The 17,727-nt window shown below is 45.5% G+C and overlaps 3 protein-coding genes across 8 annotated transcripts; 2 read left to right on the forward strand and 1 right to left on the reverse strand.

Moving 5' to 3' along the window:
* Positions 1 to 88: 88 nt before the first annotated feature.
* Positions 89 to 2,786, forward strand: hdhd3 (haloacid dehalogenase-like hydrolase domain containing 3). 3 transcript variants are annotated; one of them, XM_057030004.1, is made up of 3 exons: positions 89 to 241; positions 816 to 1,164; positions 1,252 to 2,786. In XM_057030004.1, exons 2-3 carry the CDS (start codon positions 835 to 837, stop codon positions 1,645 to 1,647), a joined length of 726 nt encoding a protein of 241 aa, XP_056885984.1. In that variant the 5' UTR covers positions 89 to 241; positions 816 to 834; the 3' UTR covers positions 1,648 to 2,786. The 3 variants fall into 3 exon arrangements, with proteins under 3 accessions (XP_056885984.1, XP_056885985.1, XP_056885986.1); XM_057030005.1 differs by lacking the exon at positions 89 to 241 and adding an exon at positions 258 to 746; XM_057030006.1 differs by lacking the exon at positions 89 to 241 and adding an exon at positions 258 to 746 and having other exon boundaries at positions 833 to 1,164.
* On the reverse strand, positions 2,546 to 7,071 carry tgfa (transforming growth factor, alpha). The gene is made up of 8 exons (XM_057030001.1): positions 6,725 to 7,071; positions 6,068 to 6,211; positions 5,842 to 5,988; positions 5,617 to 5,739; positions 4,694 to 4,808; positions 3,950 to 4,096; positions 3,785 to 3,876; positions 2,546 to 3,716 (listed from the first exon to the last, which is right to left on the reverse strand). The coding sequence occupies exons 1-8, from the start codon at positions 6,765 to 6,767 to the stop codon at positions 3,709 to 3,711; spliced, it is 819 nt and encodes a 272-aa protein (XP_056885981.1). The 5' UTR covers positions 6,768 to 7,071; the 3' UTR covers positions 2,546 to 3,708.
* Positions 7,072 to 7,745: 674 nt separating this feature from the next.
* slc2a11a (solute carrier family 2 member 11a) lies at positions 7,746 to 17,653 on the forward strand. 4 transcript variants are annotated; one of them, XR_008950077.1, is made up of 14 exons: positions 7,746 to 7,874; positions 8,053 to 8,151; positions 8,542 to 8,702; positions 8,978 to 9,102; positions 9,206 to 9,335; positions 9,422 to 9,570; positions 9,684 to 9,871; positions 10,297 to 10,407; positions 10,701 to 10,802; positions 11,163 to 11,238; positions 11,560 to 11,687; positions 11,899 to 13,291; positions 14,770 to 14,862; positions 14,996 to 15,157. XR_008950077.1 is itself a non-coding variant. In XM_057029983.1 (13 exons), exons 2-13 carry the CDS (start codon positions 13,846 to 13,848, stop codon positions 17,553 to 17,555), a joined length of 1,572 nt encoding a protein of 523 aa, XP_056885963.1. In that variant the 5' UTR covers positions 12,116 to 13,291; positions 13,784 to 13,845; the 3' UTR covers positions 17,556 to 17,653. The 4 variants fall into 4 exon arrangements, 3 of the variants coding, with proteins under 3 accessions (XP_056885963.1, XP_056885962.1, XP_056885964.1); XM_057029983.1 differs by lacking the exons at positions 7,746 to 7,874; positions 8,053 to 8,151; positions 8,542 to 8,702; ... (6 more) ...; positions 11,163 to 11,238; positions 11,560 to 11,687 and adding exons at positions 13,784 to 13,965; positions 15,333 to 15,457; positions 15,530 to 15,659; ... (5 more) ...; positions 17,105 to 17,232; positions 17,367 to 17,653 and having other exon boundaries at positions 12,116 to 13,291; positions 14,996 to 15,156; XM_057029982.1 differs by lacking the exons at positions 7,746 to 7,874; positions 8,053 to 8,151; positions 8,542 to 8,702; ... (6 more) ...; positions 11,163 to 11,238; positions 11,560 to 11,687 and adding exons at positions 15,333 to 15,457; positions 15,530 to 15,659; positions 16,014 to 16,162; ... (4 more) ...; positions 17,105 to 17,232; positions 17,367 to 17,653 and having other exon boundaries at positions 12,116 to 13,965; positions 14,996 to 15,156.
* Positions 17,654 to 17,727: the final 74 nt, after the last annotated feature.

Here is a 17,727-nt window from a genome sequence, read left to right on the forward strand (position 1 = left end):
GTCGCATATTTCTATTCGTAGGATTGCGAAGGACTGCCGTATTCGATTTTTCGATTGGCTAAATCCGATTTCCTGGCTCTGAGCTAACCAATCAGATCAATCAGGACAATAAGCAATAACCAATCAGACAAAACTTGTCGATTTATGCCTTCGCCGTTCTAACAAACTATGTTGTCGGCCGACAGCAGATCCAAGCTAACATTTCTCCAGAACCGTTGTCCGTGCTGAAGAGTCGGCTCCGGTAATCCTTTAATTGTTCAACTGCTTGAAGCAATGTATTTAGTAGTGGTAAATTTTTCTAGCGACAATAAAAACAAACCAACTTTCTTCACCAGATGACACCGCTGGATTTGTTGTTGCCGTTACTTTGCTTCCATAAAACAAGTGTAAAGAGTGGTCTTAGATTATGTAATAAACCATGAGAGGTTAAACAAGTGGACAGAGGATATAAGGTTCAATGAGGTGAAGTTATTGTGAATTCTAAATATCAGAGGAGCTCAATGACCAAAATCGATTGCAATTTGCAGAAAGCTCGCTTGTTTCCACACATTAAAATGTGGAATGCCGTTTTAAATTATGCACAATGCTGGTTATCAAAAGTCTGTCTTTTTATCAGTCTTTCATTTGGTTAATTTTACCTGATCAGTAGGGTTAAAAAAAATGCTGAGAGCCATCAATGTACAATAAAAGGGATGAGAAAAGTTATCTGGAAGGCATCATCATCAAATATTAAGGACAGGATCTTGGTAACTATTTAATACCTTGTAAACTCAGAAGATGGAATCTCCGTTTCTGACTTGGACATGTCCTGGTAGTCTTGTCTCTTTGGCAGTGATGCGAGCTGCGGTGCGCTGGGTGCTGTGGGACGTGAAGGACACCCTGCTGAGGGTCCGGACCTCCGTTGGAGAACAGTACTGTCAGGAGGCTGAACGGATGGGCCTGAAACTCAGTCCGCCGGAGGTCCAACTAGCCTTCCAGCAGTCATATCGACATTATTCAAACACATACCCAAACTATGGCGTCAGCCAGGGCATGAATGGACGGTCTTGGTGGATCGGTTTGGTGCGGGACACGTTTTCCCGGTGCAGGGTGGAAGACCCGCTCCTGATTGACACCATGGCTCAGAATCTCTACCATAACTTCTGCAGTGCAGGGACCTGGGAGGTAAGTTGGAGATGCCACTAGATAATGATAAATACCCAGTTTTTCTGTCTCCTCTCCAAAATGGGTTCTATTTTATTTGTTTTTAAGGTATTTCCGGACTCGCAGAAGGCTCTGGAAAGATGTGCCTCTTCAGGACTGAATCTTGCCGTGGTATCAAACTTCGACATTCGCCTGGAAGAGATTTTACGTGTTTGTGGCCTTTTGTCACACTTCAGCTTCTTAATAACGTCAGAGGAAGCAGGTGTAGCCAAGCCAAGCCCAGCTATCTTCCATCAGGCGCTGCGGAGATGCGGCGTACCAGCTGCTAACGTGGCCCATGTTGGCGATCACTACGTGAACGATTACCTCGCCTCTCGCTCTGTGGGCATCCACGGGGTTCTGTTGGACAGACTGGATAAGGGGGCCCAGCTCGATGTTCCTAGACAGCATCGGATCTGCTCGCTGGATGAGCTGCCCGCAAAGCTTCAGGAGCACATGGACTGATGTTTGAAGCTCGCTCAGCCTCTTCAAGGACGACAAAGACTATCAGTCAAATTAAAGACGTAAATACACAGAAAAGACTCAGTTACTGTTGTGCAGACTAACCCAACTTTTCACTAAACTGTTCATATTGGCTCCAAAGTTCTCTTAGCACTATCAAAGTACTAAAACTAATGGCTCGACAATGGCTTAACAGCTAGAAGAAGACGGAGGTCGCTTAACCCTATTACCTAAATGCTCAGACTTTAAACCATCTGCTTAGAGGCAGATAGCGGAGTTGAAAACAACCAGAGGGGAATAAGGACCAGAGCATCAGCTCAGAGCTGCATCCTCCCATGAAGAAGAGGGCTGGACGTATCTAGACTGGATTTATGGCGTCGCTCAGTCAGCCCCGTCCACACCGATGCCACCATTTGGGTTTCAGTTGTTTTCTCACAGTGTGGATGATGTGCGTCTTCAGGGAAGCAGCCCTGAGAGCTGCTTATATCAAAGCTAGTTTAGCAGCTGAGCCAGAAGGCTCTAAAGGACTCCACCGAAATCCTATTGCAGCCATAAAGGGATTGCAAAACAAAAGACCACAATCCCTTCGCATTGGCGTGTGCTTAAAAAAGCATCACTTCTGTCCTCTCAACACTGCTGTAAATGAAAATAACTAGTGGCGATAGAGAAGAGAGCGCTGTAACATCCCTTCAGCCTCCCCCAGGACCCACTTTTCCTTCAGTCACACCTGGCTTTCATGTTTATAAGGTGCCCGATTTAAATATTCGGTGAAAGAGGAGAGGCTGAAAAAGAATCTGAGTATTTAAAATGGGAGATTCAAAAGAGAAGAAGTGAAAAGAAGGTCACACAGAGTCAAATAACAGGCTCTAAGGGATCAGGAAGTAGAAACACAGCCACAAACTTGCATTTCCAGTTCTTTTCATTGAAAAAAGTCATGCAGATAATACAGCACAGATTTCCAGCCCAAATCACTGGAAGGGGTAAAGCAGGAAACCAACAAAAAAAATTCCATTCTTTCCTGGTTTGTATTGACCTTAAATGTTTAAATGGAATATTTCCTTGTGGCTTTGGTGTTTTCACATGAAACGCAGAGCGTGAATAAAACACAGAGCAAATTCCCCTAAAACGTTTGGGGTAAAACATCTTTGACGCACGAGTCAGTTTGTGTTTTAAAGAATCAATGTGATCAGAGGCATTTAAAAAAGGTCCAACTAAATGCTATAACAGTACTCAAAATAAAAAAAAGTGTGTCTTAAAGGAGCATGCAAAGATTGCACCTCATCCCTCCAGTGCTCGGAATCAGAGCCAAGTCCATTTGGCATCCCATTAGGTGGACACCCAGCCCAAGTGATTATCATTCCAGTGCAGCTTTTGGTTTGAATCAAAATGCGCACTAGACTGAAAACGTTATAGCTTGTCATGTAAACGCCTCCGATGCATCTCAGAAATATATCGTGTGATTTTTTTAAATCTCCCTTTAAAGCCACAATGGAGCATTTTTAAATGGGATGTTTTGTGTTTAATCGTCAGTTTAATCCATTTTTTAAGTTACTTTTTTAATTTGCAGTCAGTCCGTTAAAACAATTCCTACTCCCGTCAGGTGATGTGAGTTCATTCTTTAAAAACAGATGCTAAAACTTTAAAGCCTTGTTTTTTTTCCCCTTCACCATTAATGATAAAAAATGTGATGAAAAGTGTATAAACTTATTAAAAGACAAAAATAGGGATTGGAATTTCCTGACTTGACTAAATGCTGCACGATCCAACATCCACTCTGATTAGCGGCCTGGTGTCAACCAGTTCCTCCACGTCGAGCCAGTTTCCTCCTCAGAGCCGCTCGTTCAACAGGAAGTGAGTGAAGAGTCAAACGCACTCACGCCGCCGCAGGTCAACACTCCCACTCCGGAAAAAAAAAAAAAAAAAGTGGGACTATTTAAGCTTCATCATAAGGCCTGTCCCAGGCTGACGGTCCTTCTCTGCTCAGAACCCGTGACTTTCCCCTTTGACCCCATCCTGAGCGTTTGTAGTCAGGCCATGGTGAGGAAAACACACCAACACGTCCCCTCAGACCACTGGAAATGAAAAAAAAGCCACAATAAGGAAGTGTGAAATGACCTCAAGGTCAAGATACCACCAGTACCGCTCTCAGAAGGGTGGAAGGATACGCCGTGCTTCTTTGGGCAATAGTGATGCGCCTGTCTCCGCCTGCGACACTCTTGTCTCCACCAGCAACTGCACAAGGACACAAGGAAAAGTGTGCTAGCTGACCGGAGGGAACGGGTGCGTATCGTACGGCGGTACTCACTGCAGCAGCATGCACAGAAGCATGACCAGAACACACCCGATCACGCACAACACCAGAACCGTTGTGACCGTCTGTTTGTGGTTTGTTGCGACCACGGCGAGCAGGTCTGCGTGCTCACACCTCATCCCGATGAAGCCTGGGTGGCACCTGCATCAGGGGTAGAAGGCAGTAAGTGTGTTTACATGCTTGCAAGTGCACCAAATTCCTTACAGGAAATGCACGTGGTCGCCGTCGCTCAGCTAGAATCGGCCCAGCGAGTCGATTTACAAAAGCACGTGGACGGTGAGCTAGCCTATGGATCTGTGAGGGCATTTATATTTCCTTGATCTGGAAGCAGAAGTGCCTGCTGCATGTAGTAGTGACCGGTGGGAACCTAACGAAGTATTTTGCCACGGCAAACGTATTTTTGGAACAACAGAGAGACCGCCACGATGCTGAGTCAGCACTGCTTTAGCTACGGCTGCCCCCTCGCTTGCTGACTCCTTTATGGATTGTTGTGGTGAGATGTAAAAGGTCAACCGGTGTGGCTCAAGGTCAACAAATTAAAACAGTGCAAATCCTCACCTAGCGGGGTGCGGGGGGGCTTTACTACACCCATAATCAGGCTACTGCAACCTGCGTCGTGGACTGAAAGCCTGGTTGCATAAACTATTAGCCAACCGCGTAGTCCGATTTAGATGAGCATGTAAACGCATGTGCCGAGTCACGCCGGCGAAAGGTTTACACAGTGAAGTCACAACTTACACACACGCAGGCGTCTCCTCCAGGATCAGGAACCGACAGGAGCCGTGGAAGCAGAAATGGCGGTGAGAGTCTGGACACTCGTCGAAATGGGCCCGGACAGCCGCAGCCACAAACTCTGTCGGGTTTTAGGACAGGGAAGCGTTAGGGGTCGTGTTTTAAGATTCACATGTCACGTTTCCTAAAATCCAATGAATACAAGTTTATACAAGAATATGAGACCGCAGCTCTTTAATAAGAAGGTCAGAGGCTGCCGAGACTGGAAACATTAGCCCGCTCTACAGCCTAAAGCTAACATCCACACCAGCAGCCGTACTCTGAAACCTTTGTTTTCAGGGTTGGCAACACTCTCCATAACATAGGCTGCAAACCAACACCTTTAGTTCACCCACATTAGGGCCCAGGACAGAGGGAAAAATGTCCCTCCGGGAGCAACGACTGAAATTCAAACCCTTGAGCACCTTTCCCAGTTTTCATTCCAAAATATCAGATGAGGCACGCAGACAAAACATGACATTTCTTATTAACCCGTATAGACGGGCAAATACCAACATAAGTGAGGGAGACAACAGCCCGTGTTGTCCCAGCAGCAGAGACAGATGCACAGTGGGACATTCACACATATCCAGACGGTTGCGTTGCAACCCACGTCACACACTCCATTCCATCGGTGAATTACCTTCTGGGCTGCGTGCTACGTGTATTGTCTCCTGTCCTCAGACTCTGTGAAAGCCCTCTGTTGTCCCCGAGGCATCTGTCCCGCGTTGCAGATGACAACTGGAATCTGCCCAAAGGACTTTTTCCCCTCAATGTACTGTAAATAATTTGTAGCTGCCTGCTGCCCTGATCAATAATCTGAGCTGTCTGCCTGTGTCCGTGCACCTCACTGTGGCAGGAACTACTTTACGTGGCGTACTTGAACCTACTTTTTACTGGAGTTGCAGTTGTTGTTGAAGTATTCGAATCCCCGGCGTGGACGGTGTCAGCGGCGTTGTCGGCTCCCGCTGCCGTCATATTTCCCAGATCAGCTCCTGATGACGGGAAGAACCCTGAGGGGAAGGGAAATACGTCCACGTTCAACTCTGGGAAGGTTGAGGAGCAACGCGGATGGTCAACGCGGATTCCTCGGCATAGGAAGTGTCGGCGCTCACGTCCAGCCGGCGTGGGGACGCCTGCCGCTGTCGCCGCAGGGTTGCTGGTTGAGGTACTGAGCGCGGCAGTGAAGGTGTTTTCAGTGGGAATTCTGGCCTCCGTTGCTCCCATGCTGCTCGGCTCTGCTCCCGTTGCAAAGAGGAAACCTAAAGGAAGGGAAATATCACTATTAATTGTTTAAATGTGACAGAAATGAGAGGACAAACTGGCAGGAGGCGTGTGTACTTTGAACCGGAGGGACGTTATCCACGGTGGCTACAGTTGTGGGTGGACCCGCGTCTCCCGCTGCCCCAGAGGTGCTGCTGGAGGCCTGTGGTGGTTTGACCACCGTGGAGTTGCTCGGCCCCGCTCCTAACGTGAACAAGGAACCTGCAGGTGGGAAGAGAGTCACCTATCTGAGCGAACCGGCCCAGAACACCGGCGTGCACGTGAGTCGCTCCCTGGGTAGCAACAGGGTCAAACGTCCACTGAAAGGATGAGGCCACTATAAATACAGCAGGACTATTTCCAGACAGCAGCCACAGCTACAAATGTGCACGTGTCCCTATAGATTATCATTTACAAATTTAGATCCTCACTTTTAAACTGCTTATTATTTAATGGTGCAAATGGTGGTTTTATGTAACAATATTACTTAAAAATCAAACAATTAGCCTGATAATAGATATATGCCCTTGGAAATATCAGTGTTTATGATTTTGCTATAGCAAAAATAGGTACCAGTTGTGCAAATCGGGGGGGGAAAGGGGGTTTATTTTAATTACGCTGCGTTGTTAATGAATTCATCTTATTGTGAAGACCAGAGGTTAAGAACTGAACGTTTACGGGTTGTTGTTTGTTTAATGTGATACTTTTCTGGAGTCGATGGAATCTTTTACTCACCGCTGATGAGAAAAATTGTGTCCCAGAACATCCGAGTCATCATCGCGACGAACTTCAGCAAACTGACGCTCCCTGACACGCGTGCGTGTGTCCGGAATTAAAGCATGTTGAAGAGGGAGGCTGCAGGCTGGGCAACACGGGCAACATTTAATCTACCGGTCTGACACGCGCACAACAATCACACGCACGTACAACACGCGCACGCACGCTGCAAACCGCGTTGGAGGTTTTTGGGCGTTCGGTATCAAAAACAGAAAGTTTCTCCGTGAGGATGTCTGGTCCTTTAACCTGACTGTGGGCAATTGAGGAAAGTCGACTAATCCTGTCAGAGGCAGGCAATTAGAGGGAGGAGGGGGAGGAAGAGGAGGAGGGGGAGGAGGAGGAAGAGGGGGAGGAAGAGGAGGGGGAGGAAGAAGAGGGGGAGGAAGAGGAGGGTGAGGAAGAGGAAGAGGAGGGGGAGGAGGAAGAAGAGGAGGAGGAAGTGATTATTCAATAATATTCAATAATAATCCGACTGAGTAAAAGTATATTATGCTTGATTCTTGGGTTTAAAAGGATTAGCTTTTTTCTTTTTAATTTAATTTCAATTTTTCATTGAAAATAATTAACTTCTGACTTTTTTAGCCATCGTTTTTCCAGTGTGTGTGTGTGTGTGTGTGTGAGAGAGACAGACAGACAGACAGACAGACAGACAGACAGACAGACAGACAGACAGACAGAGGCTCTGGATCCCGGGTAAAGGCTCTGACCTGGATCTGACTCCACAGCGCCACCCACTGGTAGAATCCTTCCACCTCTTCTCAAAGAAAGAAACAATGCAAAAAATTCAAGGTGCGTTCAACCGCCCCCCGAAGTGAAAATCTCAACTAATTTGCTTTATATCCTCACAGGAAGGTTTTATTCTATTTCCAGAGCTTTTTTATTCCATCCAAATCCAAACCTTCACATTTTAGAACATCTTTACACTTATTGGTATTAGTAGTGGTTGGAACGACGCTCATTACTAGCGCCCAATCTTGTGCGTCTTTTACGCGCGCGCGCTTTGATGCGTGTGCACGAATTTGAGCAACGTTGGACTCCTATTTTGAAGGGGGGGGGGGCATTTTCCACCACCACCTTCGCCGCTATGCCGCATACTGGTGCACCGAAGGTAGAACACGCTTTTCCCTCTATTTCTGACACAATCAGTAGAGTAACCGGAAGTTTTTATTACGTTTTTAATTGTTCGATTTCTGATTTCTTTGTTAAATATCATCATTGACGATGTCTCACAGTTGGTGAAATAGAAAAATCTGTCTGTCTGTCTGCCTCCCTGTCTGCACGGACAGAGCGCGTCTCTGACTTTAGTGCTCATGGTTGCTTCTGCAGCCATAGGAGGAACTCTTCAGTATGGATACAACCTGGCCATAATGAATGCCCCTACAACTGTAAGTGTGCGTGTGCGTGTGTGTGTTTATGAGTGTGTGTTCTCATACATGCTACACACTGGAGCACCAAAGGCCACACTCTACTAGCAGAGTCAGGACATTTTGGTGAAAGCGGGGCCATTCTGGATGGTCCTCACAACTTCAAATGACTTTTTGAGGGTTAAGAATCAATTTTGAGGTTGATCTTCAAACTGGGTTTAGGTCAGGGTTGGTGTTAGGGGGTTAGTTGGGATGGTTAGGGTAAGGAGCTGGGTAATGCAAGGAATTGTGTGTGTGTGTGTGTGTGTGTGTGTGTGTGTGTGTGTGTGTGTGTGTGTGTGTGGTGTGTGTGTGTGTGTGGTGTGTGTGTGTGTGTGTGTGTGAATCACTGACGCTTGTCTTTTCTCACAGTTTATCCAGACCTTTATAAATGAGACCTTCCTGGAGCGCTGGGACATCCAGTTGGAGGGCTACCAGGTGACTCTGGTCTGGACAGTCATTGTCTCCATTTTCTCATTGGGGGGCCTCATGGGGGCCCTAATAGCAGGACCTATGACAATACGCTTTGGGAGGTAATCCACACAGTAGAGTGCACCAGAGTGAGGGGTTGACTTGCTCTGCAGGCTGTTGATGCTCCGTTTATTTCACAGTAAAATCATCTTTTCTTCCTGTCATGCTCAAGATGAGTCCTAATGGAGACAGAGATTTTGTACGCTTTGGTATAGGGGACTATTTTCAGCAGTGGATGAATACATGTTTGATGCTTTGATGTCCTTTACATCCTCACATGTTGCTCATAACAGTGTTTAATCCCTTTTGTCCTCAATGTCTTGACTCTCATCTGAAGGAAGAATTGTCTCTTGTTGAACAACGTTTTCCTCATGACTGCTGCGCTCTTCGCTGTCAGCAGCAGAGCCTCCAGGTCTTTTGAGATGATCATAATCTCCCGTTTCCTGGTGGGAATAAGTGCTGGTATGTCACTGACATTAAAAGTGTCCGAGCGGAGCTGAACACAGACATTTAAGCAACGATAACACAAATGTCCTTTGTGTGGGACGTTTGCGGCGTCTTGCAGGGGTCAGCATGAATGTGCAGCCCATGTATTTTGGAGAAAGTGCCCCGAAGCACTTGAGAGGGGCGATCTCGCTGTCGTCGGCGGTCTTCACAGCCTTCGGTGTTGTGTTGGGACAGGTGGTTGGACTCAGGTACGCAGACGTGGACTCTTCTGAGCGGGTCGATGCCATTAAAACAAGCGCTAAGTTGCTACTGACTGTTTACTGTTTACTGTCAGAGAGATCCTGGGCAGCGAGCAGTGTTGGCAGTATCTCCTCGCCAGTAACGCCATTCCTGGCCTCATCCAGCTCGTCACCCTGCCGTGGTTCCCGGAGAGCCCCAGATACCTGCTCATCGACCGAGGGGACAAGGAGGCTTGTATCAAGGGTGCCTGCTGTAAAATATCAACAACAGCCCCAGTTAGAGGCTTTAATGCCCTTCACAGTCAACTGTTGCTAACTGGATTCGATGTTTTGTTCCATGTAAATGTGTGTTCGCAGCTCTGAGACGCCTGCAAGGTTGCAGTGTCCAGAGCTGCGAGCTGGACGACATTCTGCAGGAGCAGGCCGAGACCAAAGGCCTGAAGCCCCAGACGCCCTGGCAGCTGTTCACAGAGCGCGCTGTTCGCTGGCAGCTCGTCTCCATCGTGATCACCAGCAGCGCCATGCAGCTCTGCGGCAACGACTCGGTAAGGAGGCGCGCTGCGCCGCGGTCAGACAGGCCCAGGCCACGCCCGCCTCTCGTCCCGCAGCATATGTGAGGATCAGATGTCGGGGAACAGTGAGGACGTCAGAGGTGCTGTCAGAGGGCTGATTCGTAATCGGAGATCTGCCAGCAGAACGAGCCCGAGGCTCGTTACAGGTCCCATTATTAATGCAGACCGGCCAGCATCACTCACCGTTATGGGGAAATGCAAAGTTCTCCTTGGTTTCTCAGCTCCGAGTTGCAGGAAAACGCTGACTAAACACTTCTCAGCTTAGACTCACATGGTTTTGGGAGTGAACCGGGTATTAACATTGTTACTCCTTGTACCAATCAGCTATAATCAGCTTAGGGAGCGCCGAGGCACTTGTAACGATGCTCCAATGGCTTCTTCTCCTCCTCTGCTTTCAGATCTACTTCTATGCTTCGTATGTTTTCAAAGAGTCGGGAATACCTGCAGACAAAATCCAATACGTCACGATCGGCACCGGCGCCTGTGAATTCACTGCGTGTATAGTGTGTGTAAGTACTGTTACACCTGTTAAGAAACAGACTGTTTAGGTCCTTGGGATGGCTTTACACATCCCTAAATAATCTTATATTCCAAAAGAGGAGTGACAGATTCTGTTACATTAATGGGCATTTACCCTCAGTTAACCATTATTAAAACTACAATTAAACCTTTAATCCCCCCAGTTTGGCTGTAATACTTATGTGAGCCAAACACTTATTATTTAGACGTTTCTAAATATTCCCAAGCTCTGCACATTTGCTGTGACACCTTATACTGCGTTTGTGTACTTTGGTGTTTTCAGAACCTGCTGATAGAGCGCAAAGGCCGGAGGTTCATGCTGATGGGAGGATTCATCCTCATGACTGTTTGGGCTATTGTCTTCACAGTTGCTCTCTGTTTGGAGGTATTATTCCTAAATTTCACAGACATAACCAAACAGGCATGTTAATTTCTCTATACATTTAAAACCCTGTAATAGCAGCATCTGATGTCATGCATGATGTTAGTGTAATTATTATTGTGATTAAGATGAGGGTGCTTCGAAAAAAGGGTCCAGAACATAAGAATAGTTTCGGTAACATCAAGGCAAAAGTCCAAAAACATTGGGTAAATTTAAGACTACACATTCGATAAAAACACTAAAATGTGGTTCCGATTATTGCCACTGGGGGGAGACATGGGACCATATTAGAGACCTTAAACGAGTCGCGTCTTAAACAATGTGAAGGAAAGTTTCCTTATTCTTGCATGTTCTTTCAAACAGGGCTATATTTCCTGGATGCCATATCTTAGCATGACCTGCATATTCACTTACATTCTCAGCTTTGGCATGGGCCCAGGTCAGTTCCTACAGAATTTGATTTTTGGGTTTTCATGGTAAAAATGCACATGTACCTCATTTGATTAGCACTTAGCTCAATCAATTCCCAGTTATATGTAATTCACAGCTAAACATGGCTTGAGCAGGGTAATGCTCTAATAATTATTTGCTTTTTGAAGGTGATAATGTTTCATCTCAGATCACTGATGCCGTCACTCTTCACAACCAGCTGTTTTCCTGCAGTCAAGACAAACTGAACATTTTTTCAGGGTGATAGTTTATGTATGATAGGATTTAACTAAAACGGAGGTATTGGATATAAGGATGTGGTGCTTCACAGCTGGGGTGACAGGAATTCTGCCCACGGAAATCTTCAACCAGACTGCTCGCCCGGCGGCCTACATGATTGCTGGCTCCATGATGTGGCTCAACCTCTTCATCACAGGAATGATCTTCCCTTTTCTAGTGGTCAGTGTCCTCTGAGGGTCTGTCCTTAACAAACACACCAGAGAGACAAACTACAAATTCTCTGTACTGGGAAATAAAAACAATTTAGTTATACACCATGAAGTGATTCTAAGGAAGGGGAGTCTTCAAGAGAGACTCAAAAACAATGTAAAAAAAGAGGACAAACAGGTGGTTCTAGCGGGTTAATATTTATACTACCTTTATTTTTTAGAGCGGGCTCAGTGCATTCTGCTTTGTGCCTTTCGCGGTGGTCTGCCTGCTGTCTGCTCTGTTCGTCGGCCTGTTTCTGCCCGAGACGAAGGGAAAGTCGCTGTCGGCCATCAGCAGGGAATTCCACAAGCTCAACTACAAAGGCCAGGATGGGAAACGTGGATCCCAAACTCAGGCTGAGTATCAGCTGGGTGAAGCACCTTCGTCCACAACCGTTTAGACATCACAGACAGTACTAATAGAGATCAGATGTGTGTGGTGACTGGACTGTTTTGGTCTTTTATGTCTATATTCCATTTGAATTTAAACTCTATCTCCATTTCTGGGACTCTGTTTCCAGCATTACATGTTTGAGCAGAAAGTATATTCTGTGTGACATAAAACTAATAAACAGATATTTTTGAAGATTATTTTTAACACAATCAAAGAGGTTATGTTTAGAAAATGGGGATGTAAAGAAAAGGCATCCTATTTTTTTTCTTGGCTTTTTAGGTTGATAAATGTACAGTATACTTTGCAAAACTATAAATTAGAGTATATTAAAATCTTTATCATCCACAATTTAGTAATTAAATACATTTGTCGCTGACTGTTGTTGTTTTTTCCTTGTTGCTTTGCTCACTGCCCCAACAAAATATGTTTTATTACAACTTATTTTATTATACAAGTCAGCTCACCAGTATCGTCCATACAGCCGCGACACCCATGAAACATTTAGTTTTGATGAGAAGAGTCTCACACAGAATGTTTCTCATAAGTCTGTCACACTCAGCTTTACACTCAGTGCAACCACCAAGTGTAAAAATATAATGAAAGGTTTTTTTTTTTTAAAAAATTTAAAAACGCATAACAAGATGCAAGGAGAGTGTAAGAAGATCTGGATCTTCACCATTAAATAGAATTGTCCCTTTTATTATTCCTGTCAATTATTGTCAATTGCATCTTTATTTAAAAGAAAGCAGGCATGTTTGAGCAGCCTGCAACAGGACTGGTCTTACTGTCTTTTGTACTCTGTCTCCCTAGTTTTTCAGCTTTACGTTGTTCTCGGTGTAACTCAGGTTAAGCTGATAAAGGATTACACCAGGCAGGATTGAAGAGTAACACAATTTCCCTTTTTGTAATTGATGAGCAGATGAAGTGAATCCATGTGTCTTTTTAACCATTAATTTCACCTGTGTGTGTTTCTGCACTAATGCCTAACCCGAAAACAGAATTAACAGAACCAGCTGGATCCAGCGGGGCTTCGGGCCGAGGCTGGAATGGTCAGCCCGTCCTCCTCTTCCTCCTCATGAATGAAAAACTAAAGTCAGCTGATGTGTAACTTCAGCAGACAGTCTTGGCCTCGGTCTGAAGGAGCATCCGCAGACTGGAGCATGGAAGGTGCATCTTCAAAGGTAGGACAACGCTGCGATACTCCGGCTTTAGGGAATACGCTGTCCATACAAGTACACTCACTTCTCAAGAAAAAAAGAGTGTGTGAACAACAGCTGAATCTTCCTCATGTGTTGGGGTCGAAGCCGACCCGTTTTTAGGTTTGAGTCGCATAAAATTACCACATGGATTTGTTTGTGGCATCAAGACTTTTGTGCTGTCAGGGTTGATTTTATGATATATAACATGAGATTATCAAAGAATTGTTAGTTCCAAAACTCAGACCATAAACACACTACCAACCATAATCCCACAAGCATCCACCTTCCCTCTCTACTCTGGGAGCTTTACTGAGGGGCAGAAAGAGTTTTCCAGGCCACGACGTCAATTCAGATGTTCCAAATAATGTCAAGAGTCTTCAGATTTGACAACAGAGGCAGAAGAACAAAACCTGAGATGGTAACTCCCATTAGTGTGCAGCTCCTTCCACCGATGCTCAACTATTCCTCAAACAGGCAAATATGGCACAAAAAAACCCTCCCGTGATGCAAAAACCGGCTGCAATTTCCAAATCTACATGGCAACCAGGAGAGAAATCAAGCGAAAAGCATCATCCACCCATATGACTGCTGGACAGCAGGGTGACAAATCACTTTCACCAGCCTTGAACTTGGACAGGAACTTCTCAGGAGGAAAGGTAACAACCGGGGAATGTTTCATGCAGAGCGGGGGAGGTGAGCGGCTGCCCGTGACCCAGCTGCTGCATCCTTGGACAGACAGCACAGAGCTCAGCCAGCAACACAGTTGTGCTTCCAGTGATAACACCTCTGCAAAGAACACACCAGAAGTGTCATTTATGGCCACATTTAAACGCACATAAAAAACAACACAGCAAGCGTCTCGCTGTAAATGAATAATAAGTCCACATTTTTGCATAATTTTGTATGAATATAATCTGCTATTCAGTTTGTATTTGTAAAAATGCAATTATTAAAAAAGTAAAAACCTTTTGGCCTTTGTCTTGAAATAAATGGCTCAAAATTAACCCATAATGCAGCAGATGTTTGTAAATTTAAATACATCTTTATGTAAAAGAGGTGTTATGTAATTTCTTTCATTTTTATTTATTCATCTAATTATCTCTGGTTTTACCATTTTATTTTATTATTTTATTATTTAAAACAAGAGGGGTGCTGTCAAAGCAGAGGCCCGCGGGGCACCGGCAAAATATCCAAACCAATCTTATCATGAAAGAGGAAATCAAATAAGGGAGCTAATAAGTAAGGTTTACTTAGCGTTCTGTAGCATCCGCTAGATGTAAAATCTGAAATTTCATGGTGGAACTTGACCTATATGTCCTGATTTGATAAGGTTTTGTTCAAAGATGTCGGAAGTCATTAATATCATCTGCAATCATTAAAAACAGATCTAATCCTCTTTACAGTTTGTGTTAACTAGGTTAAAAGACATGACTGTGAACATTTCCTATCTCCATCCGCAGTACTGGAGGCTGTACCTGCTGACGCTGGTGTTGGGAATCGGGGGATCCTTCCAGTATGGAATTCAAATATCCATCATCACATTCCCAGCAGAGGTAGCCTGAACCAACATCATAAATATGTCTGGATCACAATCCTCTTTTGTCAAAGAATGTTCTGCTTTACTGTTGTGTGACACTTGAATCTGGATTCCTACGATATGAGTCGTGAACTCTGACCTTTCTGCAGCACGTTCAAAGATTTGTGAACCACACCTGGACGCTGAGGTACGGAGCGCCGCTGTCTGATTCCAACAGCAAGCTCGTCTGGTCCTTTGTCTTGGCTGTGTTGAGCCTGGGAGGCTGGGCCGGGGCCATCCACGGAGGCAGACTTCCTGTCGTTTACGGACGGTGAGTCAATGACCCCCCCCCCACACACACACACACACACACACACACACACAGAGTTCCATTTTCACACAGGTTGTTAATTAACAGCAATTACTCAACAGTTACGTGCTGACATGTAGACACTTGGATTAGTTCAGTTGTTCCTCTCCAGTCTGACAGGAGTTTTTTGATTTTAGGAAAAAAACACTGCTGTTCAACAACGTTGTGGCAATTGTTGCTGCGCTACTCATGATTTTCTGCCGCATGGCCAAATCATTTGAGATGATCTTTCTGGGAAGGTTTCTCTATGGATACAATATTGGTATGTCCCGATAAGGTCCAGCTGTTATCAGAATTTCTGGGGTTGTTTTCCTCATCTGATTGTTACCCACAGGCCTGGGGCTGAACGTGCACCTCATGTATCTGGGAGAGTCGTCTCCAAAGAAACTCAGAGGTTTTCTGACTCTCACGGGATCCATTTTCATCGCACTGGGAAAACTAACTGGGCAAATAGTTGGCATCAAGTAAGGACGCATGAATTGTTCTGGTGCTACTTGGGGTTCTCAAAGTGCAAAAGACAACAGGAATCTCTCTTTGGGTTCACCTGGACAGGCTGATGATAGGATCTATTTTGGGTTCCAACTGAACACAAGCTGCCGCTGCATAGTTAACAGGATGCTCCAAAATAGGTGCTTAAGAACTAAAGAAGAACCTGCCAAGCTGTCAGTTGAAAAGCAATGAACTGATATAAGCGCATTTCTGAAATACTCCCTGTTCCACACCCATGAAGCAAACCTAAATCACACCTTAGTCATTTTCCTTGTTCGACTCAGATCTGCTGCGTGAGTGATTGAGAGCTTCTCTCTGTTTCTGTGTAGAGAGCTGATGGGTACAGAAGAACTATGGCCGTATCTCTTAGCCCTCAGTGGTGTTCCTGCAGTGCTGCAGTTTGTGACTCTACAGTTTTTCCCCGAGGCACCTCGATACCTCTACATAGATAAAGGAGACACTGAAGGGGCCAAACAAGGTGACTACAAAAACCCAGCTTGATTTTCTGATGCACGTATTTGTAATTGGCGGTGGCAAAAATCAGAATCACAAAAAAATTTGTTGTTGTTTGTAACCCGTGTATGAAAGCCTTGCAGTGGCTGTGGCAGGAGGACAACCTAAAGGTGGAGCTGGAGGACATGCAGGAAGAGCGGGAAAGCACGCGGGGAGAGGAGGCGAAGACGCTGAGGGACGCTCTCACCTCTCGCAGCGTCAGATGGCAGATTCTGACGCTGGCCTTGCCCTGCGGCGGCATTCAGTTCTGTGGAATCAACGCTGTATGTTGCTGTAGCTCCAGGCAGACACGGACGGCAGCATGTCGGATATCAACACTGTCTTCTGTTCCTTTGTCCAGCTGTATTTCTACGCCTTTGACATCTTCCATGAGTCTGGCGTGCCAGAGAACCAGATACAACACCTGGCCTTGGGGATCGGAGCGACGGAGTTGACGGCTGTAGCTCTGTGTGTGAGTGTCATGTCAACATTGGGACAACAACAGCTTTAGCAGAACGCTGACACACACCTCTTCCTGAAGGGTTGGATGAATTTCACTGAACACCTTTTACCACATCTCAGTCTTTTCTAATAGAGCGCATTGGCAGAAAGAAGCTGATGGGCTACGGCTACCTGACGATGGGCGTGACGATGACTGTACTGACGGTCACTCTGTCACTCAAGGTAAATGTTCCTGGACAGTAGCTCAGGCTTCATTCTCAGAAGGTCTAATCCCAAAATGGTGGTCTCTCTGCACAGCACCTTAATTCATGGATCCCATATCTGAACATTGCCCTGATCTTCTGTGTCATCTGCGTATACGGACTCGGACCCTGTGAGTCAATTAGTGCTTGTTCATCTCAGAGAAGCAACTCCTTCATTTTTTTCTACTCCAATTTCTGTTTTTTTGTTTTGTTTTATTGTTCAGGTGGTGTGTCCATGGCTCTCTCTGCTGACCTCTTCCTACAAGCCTGGCGTCCTTCAGCCTATGTGATCAGCGGAACCATCAACTGGCTGAGCATGTTCATGGTGGGGATGCTGTTCGGTTACGTTGTGGTGAGAAACGCGCTCCTATTTATCGTTTAAGGTCGGCCACACCCACAGGGGTGTTGCTGATATCGTAATTGTTACACAAGACCTTGCAACCACCGCGATTCCTCTGATGGGATCTGATCCGTGTTTCCGTCCAGGATGACCTCGGCCCGTTCTGCTTCCTGATTTTCGTGGCTTACACCATCTCCAGCGGTGCATTTTTGCTGGGGTTTGTTCCAGAGACCAAAGGAAGGACAATGGTGGAGATAACGCAAGACTTTGACCGGCTGAATTACAAGAACTCTGCTCCCCTGACATCACCGACTTATTGTTCAACTAAATTTTAAGGTTTTCTTGGTCGTTATAACTGGCTACACAGTTTTGAATTCTTTGGGTAATCGTGTCAATTATGCATCATTCACAATATACACTTTTTAATGTTTTTTTTTTTAAAATACTTTTTCCAGGGCAGTCCAGCTCAATTGTCTTACATTAATAATTACAAGAAACATCAAAAAT

The sequence above is a fragment of the Takifugu flavidus genome, chromosome 4, assembly GCF_003711565.1.
Source record: "Takifugu flavidus isolate HTHZ2018 chromosome 4, ASM371156v2, whole genome shotgun sequence".
Classification (NCBI taxonomy): domain Eukaryota; kingdom Metazoa; phylum Chordata; class Actinopteri; order Tetraodontiformes; family Tetraodontidae; genus Takifugu; species Takifugu flavidus.

Bases quoted from the DNA above. Each gene is read 5' to 3' on its own strand.
- hdhd3 (XM_057030004.1), top strand. From the start codon at position 835: ATGCGAGCTGCGGTGCGCTGGGTGCTGTGGGACGTGAAGGACACCCTG. The intron at 1,165-1,251 runs GTAAGTTGGAGA...TTTGTTTTTAAG, and splicing joins GCAGTGCAGGGACCTGGGAG to GTATTTCCGGACTCGCAGAA.
- tgfa (XM_057030001.1), bottom strand. From the start codon at position 6,767: ATGATGACTCGGATGTTCTGGGACACAATTTTTCTCATCAGCG. The intron at 5,989-6,067 runs GTACACACGCCT...CCCTTCCTTTAG, and splicing joins TAACGTCCCTCCGGTTCAAA to GTTTCCTCTTTGCAACGGGA. The intron at 3,877-3,949 runs GTGAGTACCGCC...GTCCTTGTGCAG, and splicing joins CTTCTGTGCATGCTGCTGCA to TTGCTGGTGGAGACAAGAGT.
- slc2a11a (XM_057029982.1), top strand. From the start codon at position 13,846: ATGGCAACCAGGAGAGAAATCAAGCGAAAAGCATCATCCACCCATATG. The intron at 16,461-16,537 runs GTATGTTGCTGT...TCCTTTGTCCAG, and splicing joins AGTTCTGTGGAATCAACGCT to CTGTATTTCTACGCCTTTGA. The intron at 17,233-17,366 runs GTGAGAAACGCG...GTTTCCGTCCAG, and splicing joins TGCTGTTCGGTTACGTTGTG to GATGACCTCGGCCCGTTCTG.